The sequence below is a fragment of the Rhyacophila brunnea genome, unplaced genomic scaffold (genome assembly GCF_057557595.1).
Source record: "Rhyacophila brunnea isolate RB1 unplaced genomic scaffold, BYU_Rbru_1.0 scaffold_17, whole genome shotgun sequence".
Classification (NCBI taxonomy): domain Eukaryota; kingdom Metazoa; phylum Arthropoda; class Insecta; order Trichoptera; family Rhyacophilidae; genus Rhyacophila; species Rhyacophila brunnea.
In genome coordinates this window covers 435,188-450,224 of record NW_028232827.1, presented here as the reverse complement: position 1 = coordinate 450,224, position 15,037 = coordinate 435,188, and the positions used below count along the sequence as shown (strand labels likewise).

At 32.6% G+C, this 15,037-nt stretch overlaps 1 protein-coding gene across 1 annotated transcript in view; it reads left to right on the top strand.

Annotated features, from left to right (window-relative positions):
- The first annotated feature begins 4,173 nt into the window (after positions 1-4,173).
- Positions 4,174-15,037, top strand: part of LOC147073517 (gustatory and odorant receptor 21a-like) — a 49,602-nt gene continuing 38,738 nt past the window's right edge. Inside the window, exons 1-2 of the mRNA XM_085944217.1 lie at positions 4,174-4,231; positions 13,020-13,270. Coding sequence (XP_085800343.1) covers positions 4,207-4,231; positions 13,020-13,270 — 276 coding nt within the window. The 5' untranslated portion in view covers positions 4,174-4,206. The remainder of the gene's footprint in view (positions 4,232-13,019; positions 13,271-15,037) is intronic.

Genomic DNA, 15,037 nt, shown 5'->3' with positions numbered 1-15,037 from the left:
ATTCCGTAATTATTAATATTTCCATTTTAATTATCTTGTTAAATTACACACTCAGAAAAAGGGCCGCTTATTGGAGCGCCGCTGGTTTATTTATGTATACTTATTTCTTTACACTTTAACTTATATTACTAAATTATATAATTATTTCTCATTGTTTTTATATTTAAAGTAACAACTGTCACTTTTAATCCTTTGCTGTGGTGTCGCACTTCGTAACGGTGTTTCGTAACTCTCAATTTCACCCTCCACCAAACGCGCCAAAAGAAGTATAACTCCAAAAATTGAAAACTAACATAGTTAAGTTTTTGCTATTTCTAAAGCAATGTCTTTTTATCAGTAATAACAATTAAGATAATAATATTATAGTCTCAATCGTTCATTTAATTTCAAACATGATATTTTTTCTAGTCTCATTAACATTCCTAAAATGATCATATTATTCCACCGACATTTAAATACAATTTAATTAATATTCTTTCCCACTAGAAACAACAAATTAAGCCGATACTGAGTTTTCTTTTATTAAAAATTCTTAAAATAATTAATTGACAAACAGGCAACAGCGACATTCGACATTGAAACTTGACCGAGCTCGTGGAAAAATTAAAAATTAACCCCTATACAAATGCTCATAATGCCAACGAAATTTTCCACGCGGAATAATTACTGTTCACTAAAGCGCCAGTACTGTGGAGCTTTTCCTGTTTGCAATACAACCTACTCTTTGGACCTCCTTGATACACTTTTCTTTGTGGTTATATTGTTTTAAAAAGTATTTACTGTAACGGAAACAAACTTCAACCACATGTCGAATAATGGTAAGAAATAAAAAAAAAACTATATTGATTACCTATTCATTTTATTTAAATTAAGGCATAATAAACGATCATCAAATGAGATACCTAATTTAGATATATATCTCAATAAGTTGATTATGTTATTAGCTGTAGCCACCATTTTGTTAAAACCATATAATAGTCCAGATCAAAATCATCTATGTAATTCATACCAGAAAAAACCTTATTTGTGTTTCTCAAGCATTATCCATTGACAGTAATAGCATTGCCATTTTTGTTTTCACAAAAATACGGTCCGATTAAGCCTCCAAACCGTAAACTACACCAAACTGTAAGTATTTTGTAAATGTACAAGTGTTTCAAGAATAGCATGTACGTTTACATTACTCCAAATACGATCATTGTGCGTATTTACCTAGGGGCGGCATGGTACTCGTATATGAAAGTATGGTGAAGCCGGCAAGTATGGTGAAACAGGTTGGTAATCAATTTGCGGCAAAATTTCCACGTTAATATTATATTATATGGGTACGTTATAATGACCAAAGTAAATCCTTCGTGATGCCCTGCATTTTTTTTATCGCGTCGCCATTTCTCGAGTTATCGGCTGTTGTCGGCATGCTTCATTCATTTGTATGAGGAAACCAAATCGTTGCCTATCTTTACTTATAATACATCTATGGTATTTACGAAGCCATTTAACGAAAAATGAGCTTCATCACTGAAGATGATTATTTCTTGAAATAGTGGGATTGTTTCAAGATGCACTAAAGCCGAATCAGGAAAATTTTGACACACCAAATGATCATTCGGTTTAACTATATTATAATTATACGCCTGAAGAATATTAAACCCATGTAGTGCCATAAAAAAGTCCAAGTTTTTAAGCACGACGTATAATTGATTTTTCTGAATTTTCATTCACACTTTTATTCACATCATCGATATTTTCAGCAGCATGTTTACGTTTTTGACGGGTTGGATTCCTAACATCACAAACATTACAGTTTCCAATTAAACTAAGAATAGTAAGCTCTGTAAATCGAATATTTTGACCATAAATTTAGCCCGAAACGTATTGTCGTTGTAATAGATTTTAATATGCGGTACAACTATGTATCTTTCCATGATGATTTTCCAAACAATACTAAACACAAATATTAATTTTGTTTGGAAAAAAATGACTGCCATTAAGGTTTAAAAATCTATAGTACTAATTTGGTAACCCTGTAAGGTTCAACCAAGTGTCGTAAAATGAACAATTGAGTATGGTAGAGTTTTAAGCTTTGAGTAAACTTTATACGAAACATATTTGTATATTTTCCCACCTTGAAAATTAACATTCAATGATCAGAATATATTAAAAAATGACAATAAAAGAGTATTAGTTTAAACTTTTACGTTCTAAAATTGAAAACAAAACATATTTCGTTCAAATATGTATAGCAATTTTCGACATATTATTATTTTGTCAACACGCGCTATATAATGTCATAAAATATTATCGGTATAACTTTTTGTTGAAGTTTACAATTGACTGGTATTTTTTACATATTGCATTATTTTGCAACCTATATTATTTGTTTATGATAGTTTATTATATTATTATAATCGACAAGTTTATTCATTCTCATTCGTATAATGAGAAATTATAGAGCATCATATTATATAGATATATTTTTTACAGAATTTGGCAGATTATTGGCTAAAATCCCTAACACAACAGAAATTTACATTTTTTAAATTGGTATTTAGGTATACCATCAGGACCCTTAACAATACCTGCTGGAAATTAATAATTTACAATAGCTTTCTTCCTTCACAACGTTTTAAGCCGAGTGGGATTTTAAGCCACATCCATCGCATACTGGGCGGGTGGTTTTCCAATTAAAATATCGACTCAAGCACTGTCAGGGCAAATAATCCTAACAACTACGCATCTGCGTGAAAATAATTTAAAGATAATTACTGTTGAATCTAAAATTCTAAAGTAATAAATAATAATATTGATGTTTGCAGGTGTGGTGTTTCAAAGATAATGTTTGTATTGTGCATTTGTTTAATAATGAAAGTTTACACACAATTTTATACTTTGTTTATTGCCAGGTGTATGTTGTTCTGGATTAATCTTGCTTATCAACATTTCAGCATTGTTATATTTCCATATATTTTAAAACCAACGGATATATTATTATAATATGGTATATGCGACGCAATTCCTAGAACAAACTCGATTGTTATTCGTTCGCGTAAAAATACGAAATTGTTTATTCCGTAAATGAAAATACAAGGGTATACAACCCTTAGGTATGTTTATATACTCCAGTCTGAAATTTAGAAGAGATCTTTATTTAGCTACGTATTTTTGTTGACTTATACGTGGTGTTAATGAGAACTCTGCCATTCTGGGCAGTGTTGACCTGTGTGTCCCTGATCTTAGAAATAGAGAGCATCAGTTGTTTATTCTTCCAAGGTGCAGAACCAACCTGCCATTGGTTATACCAATTGAGAGAGCGATAACTATGTTCAAACAAATTGCTTCGGGTGTTGATATATTCCACTTACATGAGGGTGAGTTTAGGTGGACGCTATTTTATAAATTCTTAAAATAGGGTCACCTTAGCAAACTCGGTGTACCTACTTCTTTGAACTTCTACTGATGTATAATTGTATTTTCACTGCTTTTGTATGTTTATATTATGTTCTCTTTTTATATTTTCATTTTTATCGTTTTCATTACTTTTTTTCTGTATAATAATGTTTCATGTCATGTTGTGAACGTCTTAAACTTATAATTTGTAATGTCCACAATATGTTAAAAAAAAAATTGAAATTTAATTAAATTAAAACCCTTTTATACAACCGATCACTGTTTTCAGGCTATCGTGGTGGAGGACAATATCCACAGGGAAGATGGGATGACCAAGATAGCAGAGGATTCCAACAACCTCAAAACAGAGACGACAACCGTTGGGATAACTCAGTTCCTAGATGGACGACAGCTACTGGACATGGCGACAGTCTCTGGGACAATCCACCTCCAGCTGGATGGCACACACAACAAAGCGGAATGCCACAATGGCAAGACAACCAGCCACCGAGATATAACAACAATATAATGGATGCCCAGAAAAAGGGTAATTGGCAAGACCAAGAAATGGATTATGGAAGAAATGGATTAGGTTGGCCTTATAAGGCTGATAACGGTTGGACTGACAGTGGAAATGGATTACTGGAGGCAGAGCTGGGAGCTCTCGCTAAAGAAAGAATCCAGCGCCCGGATGAGAGAGCTCAGCGTCGCAAAGAGAGGGCGCGTCTGAATTCGACTGATGGAGACTCCGTGGAGACGCATGATCAGTTCTATCGTGATCACAAGTTGATTCTGTTGTTGTTCAGAATTTTGGCAGTGATGCCCATCACGAGATCATCACCAGGTGAGAATTCAAAATGTATATTAGTGTTTTGAGATTGTGTTTTTATCTTTTTTACTGTTTATAAATATAGACTAAACAGGGCTCGAAATGGATCGGAACGCACCGGAGCGCCGTTCGGGTTCATAAAATTCCCGAAATTATCGCTCCGTCTTGTGGAAATATTAATTTGACCGCCTGAGCTAGATATGTCATATAATAAAATCTAACACGTATTTTTATAAATAAATTAGATAACAATGTTAATATTTTCGTAAAATTATCGAGCGCTCCGGTTCGTAAAATTTTCCATTTCGAGCGCTGAGACTAAAGCCTGCTTCAGACTTTCGGTGGTTTTTATTGGAGTGATCACTATACTTATATTTGCTTATGCAATATATTGCAAAATTCCAATTATATTATTTGTGAGTGTCCCTATATGATGTCGTTTAAAATGGCTGAACAATATAGCTGTAGCTTTTCAGTAGGTAAATCCAGAGCAAAGACTAATTTAGTAAATAATTATTGTTATTAAGAATTGCAATACCGGTATTCCAACGTTTTTCGATACCGAAATACCAGTTATAAAAATCAGACAATACCGATATATTTGGTATTGAAAGTGGAAATAAGGATGTATTAATAATTAGCATAAAAGGCTTAACAGGATTGTAATTTTTTTGTTGTATTACGCGATGTCTGGTTTACTTCTGTGGCCCTTCACCGTCTTTGGTGTTCAGCAATGACACAATCATGTTATAAAATAATAATATTTTAAAGAGATTTATATATATATATATATATATAGATATATATTTAAGTAAGTAAATACTTTTTTTTCTTTTCAATTATTTTACAAATACCGGTATTGGTATTTTCATTGGGTATTGCAATCCCTAATTGTTATACATACCTACTACCTACTAAAAATTTTGTGCCAAATTCTATTGGGAATATCAAATAGGTACTGATAGGTATGGGTTTAGGTAGGGTGTTGATTTATACTTTTACACTTATTGAAAACACTGATTCAGGGACATTACGTAAGTATATTTCGCTTGACAGGAAACAATTAATTATTAATAACATTTGTAATCGTAGGCTTTGGCGCGAAAAAGGTAGCGAATCGCATTTAGAGGCGACGTAAGGGCCAAGGGTAGGTAGCCGACTGACCGTACCTACCCTCGATCCTTCGTTTGCCTAGAAACAGATAACGGTAACGTTCTTTTTGTTTGTTTAGCTGTGCATCATCGTTTAGCCTTGACTCATTTACAGTTACAATAATATTATCATTATATTCTCACCTCTGTCGATTGGAGGATTGTTGATGGGGGATTTAGGCATTATGATATTTGGTAACACTACTTATTGGGAAAAATAAATTGATTGAAAAGGGTTCCTATTTGGCACATTTAAATCAATGACAGTTGGTAACAATGCAGTCGCTACATTCTCAAAGGTATAAATGATTTTAATTAAATATTTCTTGTATTCAACGAATAATTCACAAGATTTTAAGAATGTACCATTCTAATTATTGAACATCAATAATTTTGAAAACACTCATGAGAAAATAGAACCAATAGAAAAAAATCTTTTTTGAAAAAAGTAAGACACCCGGCAGGAATCGAACCTGCGTCCCTTGGGTATCGCGTTCTGTGCATTATCACTATGCTACGACTGCCATGCTTAATTGCGACAAATTTTTACTATTGGCCTTTTTAATACCTGCTCATAAGCGCTCTACAAATTGAGTTACGGTAGGCGATCGGTTTTTGTATTCTAAATATAAGTATTTATTACTTTAATTACTAACCGACGTCACGGATCACTCCAATATTTTCAAAATTATTTATGTATAAATGATTGCCATTTGCCAACCTACGCTAGAGAAGCCACTCGGAGAAAAGACGAAAGTTATTACGTTATATTTTTTCCCAATATTGCGTTATTAATTCTGCATAGTTTATTGGTTTTATTATGAATAGTTAGAACTTTGTAAAATAATCTATAATCAGCTGATAAAACCGCAAACACCTGCGTTTTATCCGTGAATAATAATAGGTGACAAAATAATAATTACGGCCTTTCAATTTTATCGCGTTTAAATAAAAATAAAGGTTAAAGTATCATACAATGAATTATCATTAACCACACAATGCCTTTGCCGTGTATTGATGTCAATTTCAGGTTAATTTTGCTGATGTTTTTGGTTGAAATTGTTTTATGTAATATTTTGTAACGTCCTGTTTTTAGGTACACCTAATATTTTTTTGAAAATCAAAGCATACATTGTAATTGTAACAATGCCCAAAACACTGTATTACGTAAATAGTTAAAAACATATTATAATATAAAGCCGGGTACTCATTAGCGAGCCGTAACTGTAACCGTTGCAGATACAGTAACTAGTAAGGACGCCAAATAATTAGTTCGCAAGCCAAATTAATAATTATTTCGCAACTAGAGTTGGTTACAGTTTGTATTAAATTTGTTAAATGTAAATCTCATGTTGTGAACGTCCTGAATCTTGATTTGTTATGTCCACAATGTTTTGTTTTCTTAAATAAATAAATACAGCTTATATATTTTAATAATCCATTTCTTATTCAACGAATAATTATTGACAAGATTTGAGAATGTTACATTTTTTATTGAACATACATAATTTGAAAACAACTCTACATAACTATTATTAACAGTTAACACTTTAGCACATTTCCATTATTTTTATTGGTCAAAATTAACACGGAAACAATTCCATACACGAGTCGGCTATCAGCGATTATCTACAATAATTGGTAAACTCGTAATACGGCAAAAATTTAAGTTGGTAAACATGTCGTGTGAAATGCGTCTTTTATTTGCGAAGCTCGGTCAAAGTTCGTGCTGGCGTATCTATGATTTTTCCACCCGAACTTCGAAATGCTTGAAATTTTGTATTGAAACGTCAAACAATAATTCAACATATCAACATAACCTACAATTTTATTAGTCACGTCATTGCAGGATGTGTTAAAAAATGTGTTACTACTCGCCACTCTATTTAACAGCGGGGAAATATAAATTGAGGCGGTTGACGTCACCCGTGACGTAGATTATTTTTCAAAATAGTCGCATCTCAATTTTCAATATGTAATTGACTTACTCGATCTCGCTCTAAAAGGTAACACAACCAAGAGAGAGGGGGTATTAAAAGATAGCACTTTTAACAAGTAACTTATTGACCTTATTGTAATGATAAACTGACTGAATACATTATTGTGATATTGTGATATACTTATCAATACTTGATCAATTATTCTTTTGTCTTTAAAATGATGGTTTAATTAGTTATATTTAAATATTTTTTTTATTCAGTACTGAATATACATAATAAATAATGCTAGATTCTAGTTATCGAAAATATTGAAAAACCTAAAGCATATTGTTATAATATATTAATATATTGTTATAATTATTATAAATCCTAGATTTTTTTTGATCAAATATGATTTGAGCTCACATCACTCACTATCCAGATAAGTGCTCTTAAACTTTAAGCTATCGATCCATCTAGACTCATGCCAATTTGTATGCTCTCTGATGAATTGTAAATTACGCCAAGGAAAGAAAACCAACTTTGTAATTTAAAATCAAAGTATTATTGTTATTATAATATTACTAACATTATTTATAATAGTTTACGTCAGAAACTGTGCCGTTTGTTGGGGCGTCTTATTAATTAAACTATTTTTTTACATAATACTAAGTAATTAGGGAATCCAATCCCGAGCCAAAATTCTGATCCCGGGATTTCGGGATTACAATTTGACAATCCCGGGACTGGTCCCGGGATTGGCATTTCTTCCATTGTTAATATAAAAATTTTATATTTACAAATGAAAAATGTTATTTAGCAGTAAGCAATGTTATTTGCATTGCTAAAATCGGTCAAAAATTTATCTAGTATAATTTATACTATTTAAGACATTTATTGTTAATATTGTATACGTTCAATCTTGGAAATACATAAGTTTAATGGAGTAAATAATATTGTAATATAAATAATAATGTGAATTTAATATGAGATTGGTGTTTCTGATAGTAAAGACTTAATGAATGGGTTAGTGAGATTTAAAATAGTAAAGCAAATCATGGCGTACTTATGGCCTTTCCGCTTCATACATCTAATTAGTCAGCCAAATATGAAACTGCCGTAAAACGTATGAGATCATGATGGAATTACTTTGTTAATAGTGCGAAGCATTGTTTTTTCCAATCTTTCTCATTTTTATTAATTTATGTGAAAAAATAAAATGAATCGGCAACTTACATATGGGTATAAATCAAACTTCATTTAAACTCAGTTTATTTCTAATGTAGTTATTAAAAGTATTTTTTCTGTTATATTTTCGTTTTTATTTTATTTTCATAAAAATTGATAAAAAATCAATCTCGAAAGTTTCGGGATTATGTTTATCAATCCCGGGATTCATAGGTATCGAAATAGCTCGGGATCCCGGGATCTCGGGATTGGAATCCCTATAAGTAATTAGATTGGCTATGTGAAAAATCGAAAAGATTACACAAAATCCAGTGCAAAATTCCAGGATAGTCATAATAAAATGATACCTTAATAAAGTGTCAAGCTTATGACTAATTTTGAATTAAAATAACGATTAAGTCAATTAGGATAAATCTGTCACAACAATACTTTGATATTTTCTGATGGAATCTCTTTTGACATAATTAAAATCCAAAGTAATTTATCTTACTTTACTCTAAACAAAACAATTGTTCAAATTTCAACTTAAGTTAAGCATAAATTACACGAGCAGCTCGCATAATCGATGACTCATGCTGACCGTTTGGCCCGATCGTGAAATCGATGTTGAGTCTTTTTGTCAGATCGCGAGAGGAATAGATTTGTTTTAGCCCGACTAAAGACGACTATAGCTAGAGTTTGGTATTTCTCGAGATTCTCGAAAAATTTTCATTTGGTATTATATGATATGACATGGTCACCTTATCCTGTGCAGTGTGCAATCTCCACTGGTTCGTGGTGAGATTGAAACGGTTAAAGTTAGTCAATTTGCATGAAGCTATTGAGACGGTTGCTTCATTAGAAAGTATAAACATTTAAAATAATCTAAGTATTAAAATCAATCAAAACATAAAATATTTTTATGCATTTGTAATATTTAATGGCGGTTTATCGTATAGGAAACATTTTCATAAGTAGCCATCCAAATCTGTTAACACCTAATTGGTAAAACTACCACTGTTTTAATTAAGAAAATATGAATAAAACTCTTTAAGGACGCACTGTTCATACAACGTGTATTATAAAAAAACTAAAATAAATGTCGGGACGATCGAATTTGTATCTGAATCGTTACGTGTAATTGCTATTTAAGACTGACAACGATCATCGCGAGTCGTCAATCTGTCAGTCTGACTAACATTATCTGGCAAAAAAACGAAAGTTTCAACCGACCGCTGTGACTAAATAAGTATTATTGTTGGTATTTTTCTCAGGCCATAGTTAATAAGTATGGTGATCTATCGACAAAGAAACATGATTTTTTTTAGTATATTCTATTAAGGGGTCTAAATATATTCTCCGCACACAATTATTCTTCGACTGGAAAATTCTGCGAATAAAAATATGTGCGAAGAATGATCCAGACACCATATTATTTTAGATATTTGTAATAATTTTAATGGAAAACCTTCTATAAAATACTCATTATTGTTGAATTTAAAATGTGCCGCGTTAACTGCATGTGACACTATCATTCTAAAATTTGATCGTATTTTTCTTCTTTTCGTACCGTATTCTACTGAAGGTGTACGATCAAATTGCTGTGCAACTCCCAATCGAGGATCAGTTGTCACCAAGCCTTGGATATTATTCTCAAAAGAATCTTTTTCTACCCACGTTTCTGCTCCTCCATAACAACTATCTCTGTGTTAGAATTTGACTAATCAGTTAATACTCGCCATTGTAGAAAATATAGCCAAAGTATTCTTACGCTACAATGTGTTTGATAGACGCTATACATTTTCTGGTCTTATTGGTTCATCTTAAAACCATTTTATTGTTGGTCTGCCAATACAGTCATATTTCAAAAGTTTATAGTCCTCTTATGATCAGTTCCTTTAACGTTCAAGTTTTCAGCAAATGATAGTCTTCCATTGAGTGCCCAGACCTATATCTCGATTGCAAAAAAGTTTTTTTTTTTTCAAAAAGTGTTTCTTTTCATCTCGATCCTGATCCTGCAGAGTTGTTCTAAATAGCTAACACAGTAACAAGTTACCGTTATTTTTATTGCTTTAAAATAACACGGTTACTACTCGGAGCAATACCACAATAATAAGGCGGTTATCTACAATACCTAATTGATAGTACAGTTAACACGTCTTACTTGATTCTAATGGGATGCAATCAAGTAGGACGTATTAAATGTGTTACTCAACGACCACAGAACAGATAATAAATAGAATACCGATAGTCTATATTCAATACGCCGCATCTTGATGCAGGGTTTCGAATGTGTGAGTGTCCTACGAAAATGAAGCACGCATTATCCACGTGCAATAGTGTGTGTAGTACACCAACATTAAATGAGCGTAAATGCATAAACCGAGAGCAGTTTTTAGTATTCGACGTAAAACGTATTCTTAACAGGTGTGTAAGTTTAACCCGGGTTCTTCCTTACTCGAGTTGGTTACCTGCTTTGCCTTACCCGTTATGTATTTCAGTTCCCATTATTTCTGAGTTCCCTGTCAACGACATTTGCCAGCTGCCGTGTTAAAAAAATATCACACTTGACCCCGGGATAATTAACCGCCTGAATACGAAATATCATATTATTATTTATCACTTTTTTATTGACTTTAGCGTGCTGGTCTTGATTTTTGTCTGTACCGAGGTGATTTGCTTACATAACCTTTTAAAACAGGTATATTATCCAAAATATTATAGAAGTAATGATGTCAAAGGTTGGATGTTGTATGTGTGTATTTTTTCCAGACGACAAGTTAAATCCGGGGTATGGAACAATTGGGCGCCGCACTGTCGAATGAAATAAATAGACGTTCGTTACGATTTTATGAGGAATTTTAATCAATTTCTGTCTACTACTTAATAGTTTTAATTAATCTTTCTATAAACATGACGAATTTTTTTTATTGTGGATTGAGAATTACCATGCCTGAGGCTTTATATAAAAATAAAATAACTCTCTTCTCGTTGGAACTTAAACATAATTATGTACAATAATTTACCTGTGCATATTTAAATTCTCACTAGTATTAAATAATAATACAATAATTAAAATATAAATAATAATATTGAATATATATTGTAAAGACAAGTACTTACCTATAATTCACGAACGTCTATTTATTTTGAATGTTATTCGATTGCGTGGCGCTCAGTTGTCCCGGCGTCAAAACGTCCTAGACCAGGGTTGGCGAACCTTTTTACGTACGTGTGCCAAAATTTCACAAATATTATTTTTCGACTGTCCGAGTAGTTTTTCATATGGGAAAAAATTAGTTTTAAGAATTCTATATAAAAAAAATGATGATGTTCTAGATACCACCCACAGAACATATCACACATTTATAGCTTTATCACTTTTTTCAATTATGTAATAATATATTTCGGTCCACCAAATACTGAGACTGACTTTTGAAACCAAGTTTTTGTTTCTTATTTGGTACAGCCATTTTAGTGTGCAGAAATAAAATTGTCTGTTACTGTATTACTTAGTTTAGTACTTTACACACAAATTTACATCAGAATTGCTCTCATCAGATGAGGCATTCTCGCGCTACAGTGGTCTCAAGCATTGTAAATCGATCAAAATCAGAGCTACCACCGCCGCCTGATGAGGTGAGTGCGATAATGTGATATGTGACGCATAAATCCTAACGACTGATCTATGCAATACTTATATATTTACATTAAACATTAAACGTCATGCTTATTATTGAAGAGTATTTGCCTGTTATTTTGATACAATGTGATCCGTCATTTATTATTATTATAAGTATTTTTTCTCTTCAAAATAAAACATTCGCGTGCCATAGGTTCGTCACCACTGTCCTAGACCCAAATACGGGATGAAGAAACTACAGGAAGTCAAATAAGCAATTCAACCTTAGACTATATATACATCTAGACACCACCATTGCATTGCTAAATGAAGCTGCGTGCCGTGCGTTTGGTTTGTGGACGAGCGAACGCATTCGTACACAAATGTTTGAGACCATAGACCATTTCGCTCAGAATTAAAATATAATTTACTATTTTTTTACGTTATATAGTATTTTTAAGCGGTCAAAACGCAACCATTAGGTAAAGATATTCATAATTTAAGTTATTTTAAAGAAACGCTAGGTCACTGATATTAAAATACATAATAATATACAAATAAATTATCACGAACATGTATCAACTTATCTATGAAACGTAATACCATCTTCTTGCTTATCAGTACGGCCACCACATTTTAATACAACACACAGAACCATCTTTTCTACTTAATTAACTAAAAATATTTATCACTAACTTTATGTTTAACACAAAAAATATCAATTTTAGCAACACGCGCTCGCAGGTTATCGACGCTAAATTAAGCAACAAACTAAGATTTGGCGGCGACACCACAGAGAATCATCTAAAACATCAGCTGTAAACCTTTTATCTTACTCTAGAGCGTGTCGCAGAGATTATAAGGGTGCCGAATACTCTCTCACTCGCACTTATACATCGTTTTTGTTCAGGCCTTGAATTCAACCTGTTTTTTTATTTATTTAGGTAATGTGACATTTAGTTGGCGCTCGTCAGCCATGCTTTATGCAGTCTGTTTCTACATATGTGCCACCGCGGTCGTGCTGGTCGTTGGCTACGAGAGAATGCGCATCATACAAACTACGCACCGATTCGATGACTACATCTACGCCGTCATCTTCATTGTATTCCTGGTCCCACACTTCTGGATCCCGTACGTCGGATGGGGAGTGGCGCCACAGGTGGCCATTTACAAAACGGAGTGGGGAAGATTCCAGGTAAACTAAAATACTATCATATTAGGTAGTTAAAATAAAACTTACATAATTTCAAAACACTTCTGAGAAATATATAATCACTAGAAAAAAATACGACACTCGGCAAGACTCACGCCCATGTGTCTGACCACTAAGCCACATGTGTCCTATCTAATTAAGACTAAATTAACTTATGTTTTTACAATACTCTTTGCGCATCTATTCTGCTCTGGCTATCCTGCTATCGGCGGCTATTGAGGGTAGTTTATCATATTTATGTATTAAGGTATTATAATTGTTACAGTAAGTTAGCAGTTTAAACTGTGAAATCTGCTTATCTCGCTCTAAAAATTATCACAGCCAAGTGAGGTGCTGTTAAAACATAGCAATTTTTGACAGTTAAGACGGTTAACTTATTGTAAGAATTAACCGCCTCAATACATAAATATGATCAACTACCGTCGACAGCCGTCGATAACCGCCAATAGCAGCCTTGTGTATAGAATAGATGCGCCGAAGTGCTTTCGAAATTGTGTTACTTTTTTGGCAATCGGTTTTTGTATTTATTTTTAAATGAAAGTAGTGATATTACTTCAATAAATTACTAGCTGGAGTCAGGATCTCTCCAAATTTCAGTTATAACGATCATGCACTTTCTTGACTTGCTAATAATTTTATTATATTTAACGACTAATTCATTTCAGTATTTTTTTCCAAAAACTTTTTACTAGTGGTTATCTATTTCTCAGAAGTGTTTTCAAATTATGTAATGTTCAATAAAAGAACGTTAAATTCTTAAATCTTGTGAATTATTCATTGCATTAAAACAATAGTTTATGAAATATAGATAGTGCCTACTTATATTCATTTGACACAACGACCATTACACATTGCGACTAGGGATTGAATACCGGTATTTCAAAACCGGTATCCCAGTATTTTTCGATACCGAAATACCGGTTTTAAAAATCAGACAATACCGATATATTTGGTATTGGAATTGGAAACAATAATATGTATTAATTAACATAAAAGGTTTAATAGGACTGTAATTTTTTGTCGGGTTATATCCGGTTGCCTGACTTACATCCTTGACCAGCAATGACACGTGCAGATATTTTTAAAATACATTTTTGCATTATAGGTAGGTAGTTACCTACTACCCTAATTTAAAATTTATCCAAATATTATTTTCGCCAGTCGCTTACGAGTGTAACACGTGTCAGGTGTTTTTTTAGATGAATCGGAAATCGCGGGTAAATAGTGTTCGTTTGTTTTTTCAAAAACAGCAACATTGTATTTAGTTTTACTTCTTACGAGATAAAAGCAAAGAAATTTCTATGTGTAAAAAGTGCAATAAACTAATAAAACATTTGATGGAATATTTATTGAAAGAGCCTTCGAAGAAGAAAGTGCCAATGGTTCAACCACTAGATAGGTATTTGTAAACAGTACCATCTCTACCATATTACAGTAGCGAATGGTGGAGGTAGGCTGTTAAGATCCGACATAAATAGTGCAAATAGTAAACATTGTCAGTCATTCTTATTCGTTTTCACTGAACTTAGAATACAATTTGCAGATGGTGCCGGTTAATTTTTAAAATTCATTTAAACCCTGCCTAACCGAACCATAATAATATAAAGTACCTAATCGTATGCTATGGGCGGTCCCACAAAAATATTGCACACTTTTTCAGTCATATTTATTTGTTTTCGTTGAATTGAGAATACGTCATATCACATGTGGTGTTGGTCAGATTTTTTTAAAATCATTAAGCCCTGCCTA